We start from the raw sequence: 20,144 nt of genomic DNA on the forward strand, positions 1-20,144 counted from the left end.
CCAATTGACAGCTTTAATTAAAGTCACGTAGGCTCTCTCAAACTGGATGTTTTTTCCAACCTAAGATTATATGCTCAAACGTTCTGCTTCTAAGATATTCAATCGAATTAGCCAAATGAATCTTCGCTGAAGAGTTACGTTGGGTATACACATGCTGAATATTTAATCGAAATTGGTTGATGCAAAAATAAGCAACAGATCTTTATTAACATGAAATAAAGAATAAAAATAGCTTCATAATAATAGTGATTTTTTATGACTTTTATTATATTAATTACTTGTCATGTTGAACAAAAATATCATGTTAAACAAAGTCGATATCTCGCATCTGAAGGGAAAGACTGAAATTTTTGAGTTGTGAAGGTTTCATCTTATCGAATTTTTTGATTAAGAGAACTCGATAAACGAAAACGTCTTAAAGAAATTTTATACGGGATGAAATATTTTTCAAATTGTAGAGGTTCGAAAAAAGACAAATTTAACTTTTAGAAATCAATAATGTTTTTTTTTTTTAATGGATGACACTTTACGTTACATAGGTTGCTTATGAGGACACGCACGTAGTGCGATAGCCGAAAATATAGTAGGTGTAGATCGAGATACGATTTTTCATTGTAGCGTCGATACGTGCAATAGAACTTTGTTTATTTCAGCGAAATTTTATCTGATGCCTAATTATCTGACTAGTAGTGATTTGAAAAACTGCAGAAGCAATCATAAATCGGAACCATGTGTATAAGGAAATATATATCGTCACTACCAAGATCAGTGTATCATCGGCAGCATTCCATGCAACTTCATCGATGTAGATAATTTCTGTTACATCAACTAAACTGTCATTCTTAAGAAACATGTTTCATTACGATATTTGTTCCATTTCAATTTTCATATTATTATCATCGAACTTGACAAGTTATCTTACATTAGTGAATTCTTATGTTGTGCCCACGCCAACGTTTGAAGTGTTAAATCCAAAAGGAATTCTTATATCGATATCGGGTAAGTGACTATATAGACATATAATCTATACATATCTACTTGTACGAATTAGCCGTACGGAAATGCAATTATTTTATATAGCACTACATCTCTGTCAGTGGTCATTTTCATATTGCTGTCAAATATTATTTTATCAAGTTATGTTTGAGATTACCGATTATTTAAAAAAATTAACCAGTTATCCCATAGATAATTTTTGAAGCTACAAATAGTAATTAATATTAAATTACAAAGAAATAATGGTTTAATACTGGTTGTAAAAGAAATTTACTTATTAATTTTTTTTACTCATTTTACTGTACTTAATTATTTATCACACATTATACAGACTCAAATTCATACGCAATCTGTTATATTTATACACAAATGTATAAATGAATGAATAAATATTCGTACACAAAGGTATAGAAATATTTCATTTTAATAAACATAAGGATAGTTAAGAATAGTAAGGAACATCTTGTCGTAATCGTCTTATTAATGGAAAATAACATACATACATATATGTATGATTGATGCCTTTAAGTTCATCATACGTATACTATATATATATATATATCGCCAGTGGTCATTTACTTCGTATTATTCATTTGGAATTCCTCGGGAATAACCGGATTTAAGATTAATGTTTTCCTTCTGGATGGAACGATGACTAAGTAATATAAATGTGGACGATACGAGAAAGTAATACATCGGATTAATTCTGAAACATCAGAGAACTATGAAATCGTAATGTGCAATAAAACATGATTGCAATCAAATAAAATTTGACTAGCATTTTATATGTACTATATATATTGTATTAATCATACTTTTTAAATATTATTATCTATCTTGAAAAACAATGGTCTATCATAATTATTCTGGCAATTGAAATATTTATAAATAAATTTTATGTGATATTTATACTCGGCTATAGATTTATATGCACAAGTTCGTGATTTTTTTTTAATTCCAGTCAAATTAATTAAAATCGATGACGTTGACTTTATAGAATAGTATTTTGCAAAATTCCATAATTCCATCGTAAACATTTATCTTAAAAATTTGTATTTAATTTCTAATTTTATACGCGATTTTTAACTACCGATTAATTATAAATAACTGAGATTGTTCGTTTAATTAAAACTAACAAGTAATAATTAACTATCCTTTATAAGATTAGATTATTACAGAAAAATAAATGTGTAAATCAAATTTATACTTAAAAATCTATAAAGTAGAATAATACCGGCTATAACTTTCTTATAAGTTTATGTGATATACATAGTTCTAAGAAACTATATTTTTTAGAAACTCGTTTACGTAAATGCATAAACAGATCGAGATATACAATAGATATATCTATTTAATAAATATGAAACGTTTACTTATCGTACGCAATATTTCCATAAAATAGAAAAAAGGTTTTCATCGATAGTACACGATACTGATCAATGTTAAATAATATTCGAGTTTCTATTTGTTTTATATATATATATATATACACACACACACCTTATTTATATTATTATTTTTGTGGATATTTTGCGGATATGCTGTATCAAAGAGTGTCTCTTTTGAAAATTTTGAAAAATGTACAAAGGTGATATATTTCTCGTTTCCATTTACATACTATATATCTGCCTTATAATATTCTCATCAAACGGAAAGGAAGGTCATTTTATTATCTACATACTAACTTGATATTTCCAAAATTTACTTTTACTTCGACACTACGGTTTGTGCGATGAATATAATATATGCATGTTTTTTATTTTATAACAGACGAGCCCGGCTTACAATTTTTTGCGTTTCAAGGAAACATAAATAGGACTATTAAGTTGAATGAAATAGGACGAATATCGGGTGAAGTGTATAAGAAGAATAACGGAAAATGGATGATTCAAAATCGAAATATGGACTTAGCAAACGGAGATGTTATACATTATTGGACTTATGTACAAGTTAATGGAATAATGTATAACAAAGGAGAACAAACCTGGACAAGTACGAATATTTAGCTTATATTATACATTTATAGGTATACATAGGTATACAGCAGGTATGTATCTGTGTATGTATACATGTATATTGTACCCACATTGCTGTTTATAATGTGGACATTTTGATTAATTTGTATAAATAATACATGAATGCTACTAAAATATATGAATTAATGACAAATGGTTAAATCATCTTCTTACAGAATCAAAATATACATGTATATATGTATATCACATAAAATATAAATTTTGTTTATTCGATATTTTATTAATAGTAGGTATATTAAAATGAAATGCACGACTCTGCAAAGTTAAATATTATTGCTAAAAATAACTGTTAAAGCTATGATATAAATTGGGAGAATTGAAATTTAAAATAAATTTGTAATAATTAAAAGATAAAATATAAATGACAAAAAAGTCTATGATGAATATAAAGAATAGAAAAAGATATAAGCAGAATATGAAAAAGAATATATTTTTTAGTTACAGTTACTAATGAGTTAGTGTTCAATGAACCATTCGACATCTTTAATGACTCCCTTTGGAGACATGAAGTCAAAATACCGTTAACTCCTGTAAGTATAAATACGTACTTAAGCTCTGATCGATAGTAAGACTTCTTATATAGTATTTTTATTATAGGATTATGAATTTTGTATTTATCACAATAAACAACATACATTTGTAGCATCCGTTAAAAACGGAATGCTTAAAATCAAACCAGCGATTTTAGAAAACTACTATGGCGTAAATGCTACTACGTATGGAACACTAATACTTAGTGAGTGAGTGTAGTATGACTTTTTTAAATGCAGGGTTTTCACACAATTGTATTGCCCAACTAATTACCTAACTTTTATAGATTCTATATTTACACGATATTGATGCGTTTTATCTATATTTTGCCGATTGTTTGATACGTTACTTCAATTTATTTTTATTATATTTATTATTTATTATATTTGTTATAGTTGTAGTAGTACGAATCGAGCTGAATGCCAACGTAAAGCTACGTCATTCAGTATTTTACCGCCTGTTATATCTGCCAGATTAATTACGAAAAACAGTTTCTATTTCCGATACGGAAAAATTGAAATAAGAGCAAAGTTTCCTGAAGGTGATTGGTTATATCCAGGTAAATATTAATTCGATTACGTAGCATATCTGTTTATAAGGCACGAGATATCCATCATTTTATGCATCAATGAATAAATGTAATTGCATCTAAGCGTAATCATGTTCGTGTTGGAGTCAGGGGTAGACACTTCGAGCAATTTCATCGAATAGTTATTACAATACAAAACAAGCTGTAACTTAAAAACAAGATTACATCTAGTATATATTTATATGTACGTTTTTTCTTACTTTAATGTGCTCAATTCACACCTGCTGAACTTCCCACATACAACGGAATTCCCTGTACATAGATACGTGTTTTGTGTTATTTACCTTTCTTTAAGTAAAACACATTGAAGTAAATGAACAAATTTAATTCAATTATTTACATAACATTTTAATTCGATTAATTCAACTTTGATTAATAATTTCATTAAATTCGCTCAATTCGAGTTTGATTAGTAAACAAAGTAACCAAATATTGTATTTATTTACGACAGAAATGTGGCTTAAACCAAAGTACGATTATTACGGTCCCGATTATTCCAGTGGATGCATTACCCTCGGCCTTGCTCGTGGAAACGATAATTTAGTGAACACTGTCGATGGAAGCATCTACGATTCAAGAAGATTAGATTTTGGAGTCCGTATAGGTACAAATGTAAATATTACAAACCACATGGTTTCTCGGATTCGAGAGAATGGCCCAAGATGGACGCAGGATTTTCACGTTTACACAACAATTTGGAATTCCAAAGGATTTCAATTCTTCGTAGACGGTGAAGAAGTTGGTAAATTAAATCCTCCAACAGATGGTTGGATGTATGGGAATAATTTTACCAAAATGGCTCCTTTTGATCGAGAGGTATGCATTTACAAAACTACCTAATCTATTTTTAAGTATTTCGTAATGTACCTTCAATATATTTTTTTAAGTAATATATTATTATTAAACTAATTTCTTGAGAGTTTAACGATTTTTGCATGAAATTTATATGTATTTCTGTACAATGAAGTTACATAATATATAATTCATACTAATATACACATGAGCAAGAAATGAAATCTGTAACAACTTATTATTGACAAATATGTTTACTATATGTACGTACTGTCTGACCAACGAGGCGAGATAGCACTCTCTCTTTCTCTCTCTCTCTCTCTCTCTCTCTCTCATAATATATATGTATTTCGACATTTATCGATTCAAAAGACGAAAGATTTCGTAAATGCTTTCGGTATAGGAGAGTCCAGAGTTCGGATCTGTTTATATGATCGCCGCTACAAATACATATGTACTCGATGTGTAATCGATAGTTTGCTTATTTCTTCAGTATTACATATATTTTTTAGTAATTAATCTTTTTCTATAAAATTATAAACAATCATTATTATCAACAAATATTATTATCATTATTATGATTACTAAAAATTTAATTACATATTAAATGTACAGATCGATCAGACATTTAACTTTGACGATTTTCATTGTACTCTAACAGTTTTATATCGTAATTGGTGTGGGAGTTGGCGGTATTCGCGTATTTCCTGATAAAACAACTAGCTCGGGACACACAAAACCGTGGAAAAACATTGGAGCCAAGGTAAATATTCTACGAATATTTATACGTAGCAGATACAAACGAGCGACAAGATCATGTCGCACCTTCCCATATTTCTTCTGCCATAGACATATTTCTATAATCTTTATAATTATGTTACCATAAAATCGATCCATACTGTACCCCAATTATTAAGGACTCGATATCAAAATAATCCTTGGTATTCACCGTTACTATCTATCTGCCGTTTGGATACCTATTAAAATAGCAAATATAATAATGATCATCGCGTTGTCTCTCGGTCGCTGTATGGTTTATTTGAATCTTTGATTTATTTTCGACCGCTTTGTCGTCGCTTGTCTTGCCGCTCACAGTTCTCTGTATAAACATGGCCTTAGTGAGACTATCTTTAGAACGAATTATTGTACATACATACGTTTGAGATCACGATCTATAATGATCAATAACAAAATATTATTTTATTGTTGTAGCATTAATCAAGCACAATTAATTAACGACGATTGATATATTCTAGGCAATGTTGAACTTTTGGCATGCAAAAGATAAATGGTCACCAAGTTGGAGTGAAAAAACTGCATTCGAAATCGATTATATTCGAGTATGGTCATCTTAAAAAAGATTATGTTATTAATAAAATTTACATAAAAGTGTACTAAAAGAATTAATTTGTAAACAAGTTGCAATTTTTGAAATTTAAATATAAAATAATTCTTTATAGCATAATACGTCAAATATGTTTTAGATATTAATGCTATTACTAATAACACGACATTCGTTATTTTACTTTTTCTTATTTACAATCGCTGTACCCATAATCATAAACACGTACTAAATAATTAAATGCGTAAACTTTATTTTTACTACTGAATGTATTATTTTCCTGTGACGAATACATATCACATTTTAAATGTATATGTTTCATTTTATTTCGCCATTTCCTGTTTGCTTCGATAGAATGTTCTTAATGTTTTGGTTTCATTTTCTAATGAATAAAATAAATTTTATAATATAAAATGCGCATAATTTAAATTTACAAACAAATGTATTTCGTAAACTGTTTTATTTTGTTGATCGCGCGTAGAAAGATACTAAAATTGTTTCAAGCGGTAGAAGAATTTCAAACTCGACTCTCTTCCTTAAAACCGGTTTTTCTTGAATAACATTGTAAAAAGATTAAATGAAGACATAGCAACTTCCACTCACTGTATAGTAGTAGTAACAGAGAGTTTGTTAATCGACAGTGGATTGATTTTCATATCTTTTATCTTACTAAAAATTTAACAAAGGTGAAAATATTTTCATTTTTGTCTTATATCCTTACACATAATTAGTTTCTTTTATGATAAACTTTGTGTACTTAATTTTTAAATTTTCTAGAACATTTGAAAATACTATATTAAACGTGAAAAAAAAACAGTATTTCTATATTAGACTGTATTTCAATTTATTAATATATTTCAAATGAAAAGATTAATTATTTTTCTCACCATAATTATAATTCATTTAATTTGTGGATTGGACAGCGACTTACATTTTCAATCAAAATATTCTAGTAAGTATAATAATTTAAGAACGTGATCCACTATTCTATATTAACTATATATGAAACATCTTTTTAAAATGTCAGATATAACAATAAATATAATACTGAAATATACAGAAATTGTTTTCTAAATTTTATTAATACTTGCATGAGGATTAAAATGTGTATAAAGCAAATGTTATTGTTTAAAAATCACGTATATATCACATATATTATTTATAAAATATTTCTATATCTTATTTATGTATATTTTCTATATTTCCAGGATATGAATTCATTTTACATAAATGTATAGCCAGTGCTCAATTAAATAGAAAACATCAAAGTAAAGACATATCAAATACTACTGCGAATAAACTTACTTAAAATTTATTACATAAAGCATATGTTTCAGTTGCAATGCAAGAGAAAAATTCGACTGCACGGCAGGTGCAATCTCCAACTGTTTCTCTAAATTTGAAATTGAATAATAGTCATCCATTTAACAATTCGAAAACAACCTATAACAACGTGCATATGGAACATTATCTTATAAAACGCATGGAAAATACACCTTTGAGGACTTTAAATATTAAAACTATGCAAAGTTTGTTACCTATATTTACAAAAAAAGATTTACTACCAGAATTGGAAAAGGTCACTAACAAGACTACAAATTCATCACACAGTATTATACTTGTTAAATCAGCAACATAAAGATAATAATGTCGTGATTATAGCAATGATGTGATGTAAAATAATACACGTACAGTTAAAGATGAAGCAGTAAAATCGATTTTATGACTACCATGCCTATTGTTAATATTATTATTGAAAGACAAACGAAGTTATTATGCATATATATAATTTATTTGTCTATTTACTAAAATAATGGTAACATCATAATTGTTTCATTTATTGTTGCGAAGGCATTGCTTGTTTAACTGTTTTGGGTAAGGTTTGTAATTCCACCTGCAAAAAGTAAAATTGGTTACCTGTATCTTTCATGTGTAGTTAAAAATAAAGAGTCTAAATCATACCTTTGTGATTTTCATTGCCACTCCTTCTGGGAGATTTCTTTCTATATATTCTAAATATGTATCTGCAGTTGAGCCAGTTAAATTAAAGAGATCAACATATCTGTAATATGTTCTTCTTTCGTATTGAACTCTATGTTTCTTATGAACGTGAACAGACTTAAGTAGTGTTAATCTTTCAAATATGGGTTTTCGTATTGCAACACTGTCAATTTTAGTATTATGTATTTATATCTTCTTGTATATATTTTTATAGATATTTAAAAATATTTTCACTGCATTAACTTACTGTCTGCCTACAGTTATGTCTAAATGACCTGCTACCACAACAGCAAATTCTCCGTAACTTCTAAGAACAGCGGGATCATTTCCTCTGACTTCAATTTCTAGTTTCTTATATAGTTTATCAGGCTCAGACTAGAATGTAGTATTATTTAATGAATTATATAATTTATACTTGAAAATCTACTAACAAGTCCACTTAATAATATCCTAATCAAAATACATGTATTTTATAATAGTAACAAAATACGTGTTATAAACAATCACAATAAGTTTACAAGATTAAAATTTATAGTCTTTATTGCTATAAAAAAATATTTTAATTCACAATATAATTACTATAACTTGTTTTAAAACAATAAACAATGTATACGTAGAATGTATAGGTATCAATTTTCTAAATTCAATATTCTTTTATTCTGATGATAGAATAATCTATTATTCTGAATAATAATATACTGACATATTCTTGCTTTTAAAGAAAATGATGCTTAGTGTATTAAAACATAATTATACAGAATACATTAGTAATTATTTATAATGCAATAATTTTGTTCGCTACATATTCGTATTAATTTAAAATCTATTAATATAAAATATATTATCAATATATTATTACATACCTCTGTGGGAAAGGATGAAGTATTTGATTCAACCGAAGCTTCTAAAAGAACCTCTGCATTCTCAGTTGAAGTTTTAGATTCCTGTATTGTTTCATCTAAGGTTTGAGGTTGCTGTGAAGTGATAGGTAAGTTTTCATTTAAAGTTACATTTGATGTATCACCTGAATCTCCACGCAAAACATTAGTTGAAAATAATGTGTTTCGTAATAATTTTATATGTCCGATATCATAAGAACTTCTGTTTATACTTCGTAAAACAGAAAATACCTGAAAGATATTAGAGGTTATCTTTAACCTAAATACCCTTAGCATATACTTAAGTAAGTGTTTCTAAACGTTATACCTTTGAACGAAACATTTGTTACTTTTGTTTATGTAAATATGGAATAAATTAATTGAAATATTATCGTTTCAAATTTAATTAAATTTAAATATAAAAGTAGATGTCTTTTCATTGATGTAAATACATCATAAATACATAGCAAATTACACGTGCGTTAGTAAACAACTATCGACACAGATGCACATATACATATGCATATACATATATATGTATGTAGAGTACGGCTTTTAAATGAATTTTGTATACTCGCATTAGGCTTTATTTACGTATATGCGCTCCTATCCTTTATTCAAAATCGTTTACTTCTAAATTGAAATAAATGCTTAATTTTATAAGATATTTTTACATAATATTGTGTTTACTTCAAAATACTAATCAATTAGCATTGTGAAAATAATACAGTATGTCGAACTGCTAACGATTTTGTTGTACATTTATAAAATAATAAACTGACCGTAATTTTTATACATATGTTTTATACATACAAATGTCATAAAATTTTAGAGAAACTACATTTTAAAAAAGAACTACCTATGTTTTAAAGGAACTCATTAAGTTACGAAAAAATCTTTTCCGTGACATGTCAATTCCTATTAAACAGAAAACGCCAAAGTTTAAAAACTTGTTTACTTAAGCTTTATATTTGTTTAACATGCTTAGTTAAAATATTCAACTTCTGAAAAATAGCAGATATTTAGTTAATCGCAAACTTGATGCAGTTGAGTATTTTTTAAATGTCTCAATAATGAAATCAAACGTATAATGCCTAAATATATTATTTTATAAAATTATAGGATAGATATATTTACTGCCTAATAAATTGTATAAGTATAGGATATTGTTGATATATATATACATATTATATATGTATCTAGTTACAGATCGTAATTAAAATTTTTAGATAAATATTTTATGTATGTATCAAACATAGTTAAGTGAATTGATTTTTTATGTAAATGCAGTTTTATTTGAAAAGTATAATATAAACTTATATTTTAGATTGTCTTAAAAGAGATATGCATAAAACACCATTGCCTAAATTTTATGATAACATATTAAACAAGTTTTATGTTTATTTAAAAATCATTACATCATATGTTTAATACTTACATTATTTCATTAACATCATTAATTTGGAAATAACAAAGTAGAAACTACAATAATAAAAGATGAAATGAATAATAATCTTATAATATAAACTTAAACACTCTTTTAGTTTCAATTGCATCTACAATTGTTTATTTTATGACCTTTTAAATATCTGCTTTACGAAAAAAAGTGTGAACTCCGCGTTTATAATCTAACAAAATTACAATATGGTACGAATGACCTAATAAATTTAATTCCTGATAATCAACATTATTATCAAGATCACAAATTTTAATATGAACTTTTGAACTGAGTTGAAGGAAAAGAACGTTGTGATTGAAAATTTGGATTTTGAAATTGCCAAGATCCTACACTATTCCCATTTTGCCAACCACTACATGTAGGTTTCTTTTCATCACTCTGGGGAAGCCAACGTGATTCTCCAATATTTTTACTGTCATTATTTTGCCACTGAGATTTTGTAACAAAAGATAATCCTTTATTTTGCCAGTTATCTTTATTATATTTTGAGTTCCATGAATCTCCTCGCTGTTGTTCATTTTCCCTTACCCATGCATTTGATGTACCAGTACTTTCAAATTTATGCCATCTTTCTTTTAAATCTGAAATACCATCATCACCCCAAGGATCTTTTGCATCTTCTGGTAAGTCATTCAAATCTTCCTTGTCGCACTTCCAAGAATCTTTAACATTTAACGATTCCCATCTACCTTGGTTTTTATTGTCCATCCAAGATTCTGTGCAAGCAGACAAGCTATCGTTTCCGCGAATATTCCAGTTATCATTACTACTACCGGGCATAGACATTGGTGACCATTTATTATTAGAATTTAATGACCATGTTTCTTTTATCATAGGCTTTGTATACATCTGTTTGGAATTCCAAGTATTTCCACCATTATTCCAACTATCACTGCGCATAGGATCTTTAGCAGTTTCCCACTTCTCTTGATTAAAACTCTTATGACGTCTATCGTTACATGTAATTTGTTCCCAATTATTACTAGATGCCGGAGTTTGTTCACTTCGCCAGATATTTTGTTCAGGTATTTGCTCAACAGGTCGAACCCAAATATTTTGTTCAATGGCTCTTCTATTTGGTATATCCCAATCATCGGTAAATCTTGATGGTGACATTTGTCGTTTTTGAGGAGATTGCTGTCGTGATAATGTAGGACGTTCAAATACTAATTTATGTGACTCCATTCGTCTCATTGTCGATGTCTGCTGTCGTTCTTGTGGTATTGCCTGTCTCCTAGAAAGTAACATTTCCTGTCTGTTAGGAGGTATCATTCGATTAGGAGACGGAATTTGTCTTCTTAGTGGAGATATCGGTCGCTTCATCGACGATGATTGTCTTCTAGGAGATACAGTGGATCTTATGGGAGACATTTGTCGTGGTGATACTTGATGTCTCAATGGTGACATTGGACGATTCATAGACATTTCTATCCGTCGTGGCGGTGATGGACGTCTCGGTGATGAAGGTTGTCTTAAGGGTGACATTCGTCTCGGTGACATTGGTCGTCGTAACGGAGATATTTGACGTCTTATGGGAGAACGTTGTCGATACACAGGTGACGTGGGACGTTGAAGAGGAGAAAAATGTCTTCTCGGAGGAGAACATGGACGTCTTGGAGGCGATAGCAATGGACGTTTAGGAGAAAGTCTTTTTGGAGGAGTTACACGATGTTTTGGTGAAGAAATTTGTCTTCTCACAGGTGAAATTGGTTTTTTCATGTTTTCCATTTCATTCCTACGACTTCTTAGATCCCGATTCTGGCTTACCTCGACTCTGAACGATCTGGCAAATCTTTCTGGTGTTATACGGAAGGATTTCTCTTCTCTAGAGTTAATTGCATATGCTACTGGCATAATTGTATTTGGCTCTAAAGGTGATAAATTGTTATATTTTTTGTACATTGATTTTGGTTCAGGCTCGTCATTATCTAAGAATCTCTTATTTGGCATTGTGATTAGAATATCCTGGGAACCCATCTCTTGAACATAACGACCCTTCAAAAGAGGATCATCTTGTTTATTTTCCCTCTGACCGGGATTTATATTTCCTGGTGAAGCAATACGGTCCCAAACAGAACGTGGAAGTTGACTTTGAAGTTTATTTGTTTGTTCTAAAACGACATTTAACATATTTTGCAATTGTTTTGCAGTATTCATATCAACAGTCGGTGCTGGACCGCTTAACTTCTCTTTTGCTATTTCTAAAAGTGCTTGATGTTCTTTTAATGTTTGAGCAATATCAGTATCCAATCGATTATGAGATAACCTCTCTCTTAAATCAGTTTGTTCTTTAGGACGCTCTTGCATCTTTTTTTCATAGAATATATTCGTACATAATTGTGAATTTCCCGTGTCCCATTCCTTTTTCTTCTTTGATGCTTGATCTAATATTAAGAACAAAAAAATCTTATATAAGCATAGGTCGTTTAAGACTATGTAAAGGAATTATGGCAAGAAAGACGAAACAGAAAGGGAACAGTAAAGAACTTGAAATTGCAGCTATACAATGTAGAAGCAGATCAGTAACATTTACCTTTAGTATATCTGCATACCGTTATAATAATCGTGGAATTTTTATACGAAGTCTAGCGATTTATTAATAGTAATTACAGATGAACAGAACAAAAGGAAATATTGCTGATTTATTCCTACATTGTATTGTTCCTACAGTAATCGCAAGTTCTTTACTGTTCCCTTCACATTTCGTTTTCTTGTTATAATTTTATAAAACATTCTTTTCTTATTTAGACCTATGGAGTATACTGATAAAGTTCCGCTGTTAAAATCTAAGTCATCCTGTATATGATATTTATACAGAGTGTATTGAAAATCGAGGTACAAGTTCAAAGAGGGGGATTTCCCACGTAAAAGTAGATTGGAAATATAGAGCGACAATTTTTGAAACACGGCTTCGTTTTCGAGGGGTAATTCGAGGGGAAAGGGGGTAATTCCCTGTGCGAAATAAGTCGAACTTGATTCTTGCTACTTTTCAAGTGCATGAATACTAAATCTTTTACTTACTAGATTTTCGATACACTCTATATATACACATGTATATAACAAACTGACATGAAAAAGTTTTTAATAACAGGAACAACTAATATGCTACAGCTTACACTGTTTAAATCTTACCAGTGTTATGCAAAAATGCAAATTTTAATAAAAGTAATAGTAACAAAATTTCTTAAATTGATTTTTCCATAAATGAAGCTTTGAACCAAAAGATATTATACTATGGTATTTACTTATTTTGTTACTTTTTTAATTATACCAAAAATTACATATTACTGATAAAAAAATATCTTTAGACTTCTCCCCAAGTTGTTAATTTCTTATATAATTTGAATATAAACTTACCAGGATGCCATGCTATAACACATGATTTACTGAATTTCTTCATTAGTTTTTTTGGCGTTTCTCCTTTATCTGGCGAATGGGAACGTTTCCTTTTGAATCTATCTTTTATAGACGAATTTTCAGCATGTTTTATGTAAAACGCTTTCTTTATCGATATTTTTGACTTTCTTGCGTGATTCTTGTCCAAGAGTTTATTAAAGTTCATTTTAGTTTGTAATTCAGTTGGTTTGCTTGAGATCTTTTTGCCTATTTGATTAGTGTTTTGTTGATTTATTTTTTCGTGAACAATTTTGATTTCTGAACTTTTTATATCTTCCCCTGCAGTTTTTTGTGACCATATTTGATTAAACTTGTTTATCATTCGTCGTTGCATCAAAATAACCGCTTCAAAATGAGGACCATTAGGTAAAGTGTCAACAACACATGCCACAATAGGAATAAATGGTGAGCCATGACTATGATCTCCGGGACGAGCTAATTCTAATATAGCACGCACCGATTGCTTGGTTAATGTTGTTATCATTACTATTCGTTTAAGGGATGGTATTTTTCTGAGAGCTGTCATAACCTCAATTGCTACAAAATAGAAACAAATACACAATATAAATAGTTTTTATTAATATTTGGAAGATATTTCAGATTATCAGAAAATTATATCAGAAAATTATCAATAAAGAATGATTTCTCAGAAAACTATTAATAAAAAATATTTTCAATGACGTATTAAAACATTTTTCGATTTATTCTTCAATGTATTGTTTTGTGTTGTAAAGCTCTATTTAATTTAGAATCTTATTAAATTAAAAGAATTTACTTATATCTTTATAGCTAATAATGAAATGATATTAATAAAATAAGTTAAAATTAATCGTAAAATTATTTTAAAAATCAAAAGAGATGTCATAAAATTACTTAAAATATTTTTTCATGTTTCAAACATCTCACAAACATCTGTTTATAATGTAATATTTTTTACATACCTCGACCAACATTAGTATTTGCATTGATTATTGCACACGTTTTACGATTTTTTACTGCTGCAATGATTTTAGTTGTTACTTCAATAGGAGACCCCATTATAAATGAAGCATTCTTTATATTATTTAATTCACATGTCATCTCAGCCTCTTCTACTTCTGATGGAGAATCCACTCCTATGACTTGTTGACATTTCTGAAATTGAATTACAAAACTATAAATGAACAAAGTACAGTGAAGAACAGTAAAAACAAATATTTTTTATTTACAGAAGCCATCATCAATCCAATGAGGCCAATACCACATCCTATTTCAAGCACTGTTGTTTTTGGAGTAGGTGCAAGTAAATCTATTACTGCAGTTGCTACATTCTCTGCTCCTGCAGTATTTGACCAAAAATTTGTTTTAGGCGCAAGTTGTACTTTTAGGCCCCCAACAATTTCATCCAGAGCTTCTGAACCAACTAAAAATGTTGTATCAGTGACAGCAGTATCATCATACCTGATATTAAAAAATGGTATATTATTTAGTTCTCAATAAAAGTTATGTAGACTAGCCATTTATATAAAATTATGCGATTTATATACTATTAATTTTGCAAAATATATTCTTACTTATTTGTTGATTTGCAATATAAGGATTTAACATTACAGTCTTTCCCAGGTCCAGATTCATAAACCTGTTTCAACCTATCCATTGTAGAGCGACTGATATTTTGTCCAGTTGCAAATAGCATAAGTTCATCCATACTGTTGCAACGCACTACTAGCCATAACCAATCCTGTCTTTCTTCATTATTTGTGTCCTTTTTTGATACTACATCTATAGATACATCATCAGAAAAGTTTACATCTGAAGAATTATGCGAGATTAATGATTGTTCTGTTGTTTGGAGAAAATCTTCAAATATCTGTGTAAAAAAAAATATAATGTAGAAGTTATTATATACAACATAATCGCAATTTCTATAATATTTTTTAAATAATTGTGAATTGTTGTTATATTTGTCTGAAAAATACAAAGATGTTACATGCAAATCTTTATTAGAAAATAATTATGCCCATTACTGAAATTATGAATGAAAAGGTGGAATTTTTCATTGCAAACAATAAACATTAAAAAAGATTATATATAATAAAAAATTATAATCAATTCTAATTATTGAATTATTCTATATTTCACATTATATTTATATGCATATTTTATTTGTTCCATGAGACTATAAGTAGTTATTATAAATGTATATAAATTTGTTATTATTTTGTAAATATACATGGCCAAGGCACTTATTTCATTCTTTGTATTTTATTGAAATTGCAAACTTTTCAGATATTTAGACAAGTCCTCCTTTCGAAAATCATATTTATCAAAATTTATAGAATAGTAAGAAACATACCTTTACAGCACGTAATACAAAAGATGGAAATTGAGATTCGTTATTTATATTTACACCCCATGCCCCACTGGGTTCTAATTTCCAGACTATTTTTCTATTTTTACTAAAAGAAATGTCAGGATTGTCCACTTCTGTTATGGACTCGTGTATATCTTTTTTATTACCTAAAAATATGTAAATTTAATTGCATTATTTTGAAATTAAAATTACTATATACATATATCTGTTTTATTATAATTAAGAGCAAATAAATAAACGCAATATATAATTACACACTATTAAATAAAGATTTACAATTATAACTAGAAGAGAATTTTATATTTTAAATTTTATCATAATGTATACATGATATATGTCATGTTATTGTTAATTATTCTAGACAAATTATGTTTGTAATTATTATATGTACGCCTATGCATCATAAAACTTAAAGGGTTTAAAATACATATATTAGTCAATGTAGAAAGACGTAATCAATACATTGTTCTGCAAAAATAGGCTTGTGAATGCCATTATTTATCTATTTATTTTATGAATTTAACATCAACGTAAAATAAGTAAACTAAGTTACTGAACCAATCATAAAGATTTAAATATAAGTAAATTGTAAGTAGAACTCTTAAAAGCTGTCTATGACAACGTTATCTTACAACTATTTGACGACTATGAGATATAAAATGTTTTTTATATAAATTCAGAGATATCATATGAAACATTCATTATAAAATTTTATCACTAGAAGGAAATGACAATGTATAGGCTGTCCTAATTGGTTTTAATATTATGACGAGTAAACAATTTTTCTTAAGATCATATTTTTGAAGATCTTAGGATCATCAATCTTTTTTTATATGCAAAGTTTTGCTTAATAAGTTAAGAAAATAAATCTAGTACTTTTAGGAGAAATAATGGCAGAGATACTTACAAATGAATTTCCAACGATTAGTATATGGTTTATCCAAGCAACATCGTCGAGATGGTTTTAGTTTACAGAGAGGAGATCCATTTATTTTTTCTTCGTGTTCTAACCATTTTTCATAAAATGGATAAGAAATTCCTAGAACTCTGGCCACTTTCGAAAGTCGTTCTTTTATAATCGTTTCCTTCTCAATAAGCTGCAAAGAATTGTATGTGTTACTCTTTCATTTTTTCTGTATTATATTTCATACATTACCTTTTTCTCATACCAATCATTCTTTTCAGATTTCTCCACTTTTTCTTGTTTTATTTCTTTGTTTATAGTATTTGATGTTGTTTTGTCTACATTAATACTTCCATCTTCTTCACTTTCTTTAACAAATTTACTTTTCGTATGAGAAGAGTGGTCTTTTGTGCCTTTTTCCATTGGCTCATTTTCCTCCTGTATTTGGAAATCTTTAGGATCTAACTCTATATTTTCAATTTCATCCAAATTATGTAAAATGTCTTCATCTGTCATACTTCTTTGTTGATCCAACTGATCTAAAGTAATATCAGCAGTAAAATCGATTGATTCTACATTTGATTGTTGTGAACATTTATTTTCCATATTTGATTTATTGTTTCCATCATTATCATTAGGATTTAAATTATCCGATAATGCACTATTAGTTGAATCAACAATTGGAACTTCCTCATCTTTCTCCATACTTATATCTTCATTCATGTCTATGTTTGTATCTTTCTCCTTCCTTATAGTTGTATTTTCATTTTCCTTTATCTTTGTACATTCTTCCTTCTCAATAGTTGTATTTTCATTTTTCTCCATATATGAATCGCTTTTCTCTTCCACAATTGTATTTTCATCTTTTTCCATATATGACTCACTTTTCTCTTCCACAATTGTATTTTCATCTTTCTCCATATATGAATCGCTTTTTTCTTCCACAATTGTATTTTTATTTTTTCCTACATCTATATTTGCTCTATTTTCTATATTTATATTTTTTTTCCTTTCATTCGTATCATCACTCTGCTGTATATTCTTATCTGACGTATTAGATTGTTTTTCTGGGTCTATATTTTGGACATATTTATGTTGTACACCGTTACATGTATCTTCTTCTTCGATACATTCATCTACTACTTGGTAGTTTTCTCCTTCAATTGTAACTGCTCCTGAACTTTCTATAACATATTTATTTTTAAATTTAGGCATTTATTTTGATTCACTTAGAGGAATAAATATTTATATATAATATATATATATATATACATAATTATTATGGTTATCATTTTTATAACCCTAATCTTTTATATATAAATTTTGAATTTTCCATAAAATTGATTTTGGAAACATCTACGATAAAATATGAAAACATATAATAGTAAAATATAGTGGTATAAGAGAAAACAACTTACCCATTCTGCTATCAGTATTTAAATGTGAATATTTAGTTTTAGAGTCCGTAAGACAAACGACACTTGGACTAAAATGTTACGAACGTTGTATTTGATATTGATAACTGATTTTATGATTCAACTAATGCATATATAAAATCAATATACAAATGGAATTATATCAATCTTTTATCAAATACTTCAATGTTATTGCATCTTTACGATATATCATGTACATTTTACATACACTATAATTTTACAAAGATAAATTTCTTACCATGTACAAAGATATACATGTGTATGTGTATACCACTGTAATGTAATATTATTTCTTCAAATATTCTTATTATATTATATTCCGTTAGTTACAAAAGTTTTACATAATCCCTTCTTTATTTCATCGTACTACCCAATGCCAAGTAAAATTTAATCGCGCGACGGGCAATGGCGAATATGGCGTTCCGAAAACAATCGACTATTATAGAGTGTAGAGTTTAAAATTTTAGTCCCTTCCAAATTGTCGTGATCACATATAGTTATCAATGTCTATTTTTATATTCATTATATTGTGACATTTTTGTGAATATATATAGCTTCTTGTATTATTATACACACGATATTGGGTGATATTAGTAAATTAGTAAATTAGTAAATTAGTAAATTAGTAAATTAAATAATGTATAGAAATCTTGCCTAAGAAAATTTCACTATATGAAATCTTAAAAAATCCTAAAATTGTTAAAGTTAGTGATTCCTACTACGATCACATAAACAAATCTCGACACTCGTTAGGGAAAACCGTCCCATAATTGAGTCGTGATTAGACTCAACATGAAAGACAATAAAGTTCGCGTTTCTGCGAGACAGACAGAGACGAGTAAAGTGTCTCTGTCTCTGTCTGAGTCAATCATGGTAACAGATAGTATCAGAGAGGAAATAAGAGTGCTCACGCGCGTAGTTCTAGTTGTTTCACAGTACAGGTGCTGTACCATGCGGTCAAGTGGTGAGTTTAATTGGCATTAGCATGTACAAGAACCTATAAAATTAGGGATCTACCCTATTTGATTGGAACTTAATATATACAAGAACCTATGTATTTAAGTTTGAATTTAATTTAAAGTTACTATCTATAGATGAAAATAAAAACTATTTCAATTATGCACGACAGTCACGATTTTAATTTACCTTTCAATAAAATCGGACGCGACAAATTCAAACTCTACTCTTCGACAAATTCTAATAATTATTCACGATAGAAAATACTAAGAAAAATCACGACATCTTATAATTCGCAACCATAAAACAAACGCGATCGTCTTTCCAGCGTAACGCTAAACCAAACTGAAGTCGGTACTTTTTTGCAATTCTAATCGATAACGCGAAATTTAGACTCGCAATTCTGGTTCAAACTGTAATTAATAACTCTCAACGTTAATTGCAAAGACCGCGATTAGCCCAATACGACGACGG

General features: G+C 28.6%; 4 protein-coding genes across 6 annotated transcripts; 2 read left to right on the plus strand and 2 right to left on the minus strand.

Moving 5' to 3' along the window:
• Positions 1-614: 614 nt before the first annotated feature.
• On the plus strand, positions 615-6,598 carry LOC117235707 (beta-1,3-glucan-binding protein-like). Its single transcript, XM_033498000.1, has 8 exons — positions 615-999; positions 2,767-2,988; positions 3,471-3,562; positions 3,630-3,772; positions 3,959-4,122; positions 4,604-4,968; positions 5,606-5,707; positions 6,201-6,598. Exons 1-8 carry the CDS (start codon positions 852-854, stop codon positions 6,297-6,299), a joined length of 1,335 nt encoding a protein of 444 aa, XP_033353891.1. The 5' UTR covers positions 615-851; the 3' UTR covers positions 6,300-6,598.
• Positions 6,599-7,119: 521 nt separating this feature from the next.
• LOC117235709 lies at positions 7,120-7,933 on the plus strand. The gene is made up of 3 exons (XM_033498002.1): positions 7,120-7,238; positions 7,495-7,554; positions 7,624-7,933. Exons 1-3 carry the CDS (start codon positions 7,148-7,150, stop codon positions 7,923-7,925), a joined length of 453 nt encoding a protein of 150 aa, XP_033353893.1. The 5' UTR covers positions 7,120-7,147; the 3' UTR covers positions 7,926-7,933.
• Positions 7,812-9,667, minus strand: LOC117235708 (28S ribosomal protein S10, mitochondrial). The gene is made up of 5 exons (XM_033498001.1): positions 9,494-9,667; positions 9,151-9,417; positions 8,535-8,662; positions 8,249-8,450; positions 7,812-8,180 (listed from the first exon to the last, which is right to left on the minus strand). The coding sequence occupies exons 1-5, from the start codon at positions 9,506-9,508 to the stop codon at positions 8,124-8,126; spliced, it is 669 nt and encodes a 222-aa protein (XP_033353892.1). The 5' UTR covers positions 9,509-9,667; the 3' UTR covers positions 7,812-8,123.
• A 1,150-nt stretch (positions 9,668-10,817) lies between these two features.
• LOC117235657 lies at positions 10,818-19,300 on the minus strand. Of its 3 annotated transcripts, none has more exons than XM_033497902.1 (10): positions 18,952-19,300; positions 18,696-18,763; positions 17,530-18,461; positions 17,281-17,470; positions 16,356-16,519; positions 15,574-15,869; positions 15,229-15,460; positions 14,962-15,154; positions 13,982-14,557; positions 10,874-13,008 (listed from the first exon to the last, which is right to left on the minus strand). In XM_033497902.1, the coding sequence occupies exons 2-10, from the start codon at positions 18,697-18,699 to the stop codon at positions 10,874-10,876; spliced, it is 4,722 nt and encodes a 1,573-aa protein (XP_033353793.1). In that variant the 5' UTR covers positions 18,700-18,763; positions 18,952-19,300. The 3 variants fall into 3 exon arrangements, with proteins under 3 accessions (XP_033353791.1, XP_033353793.1, XP_033353792.1); XM_033497901.1 differs by having other exon boundaries at positions 18,696-18,873; XM_033497900.1 differs by lacking the exon at positions 18,696-18,763 and having other exon boundaries at positions 10,818-13,008.
• Positions 19,301-20,144: the final 844 nt, after the last annotated feature.

This window comes from Bombus vosnesenskii, unplaced genomic scaffold, assembly GCF_011952255.1.
Source record: "Bombus vosnesenskii isolate JDL3184/JDL3185 unplaced genomic scaffold, Bvos_JDL3184-5_v1.1 scf7180000013319, whole genome shotgun sequence".
Lineage (NCBI taxonomy): Eukaryota > Metazoa > Arthropoda > Insecta > Hymenoptera > Apidae > Bombus > Bombus vosnesenskii.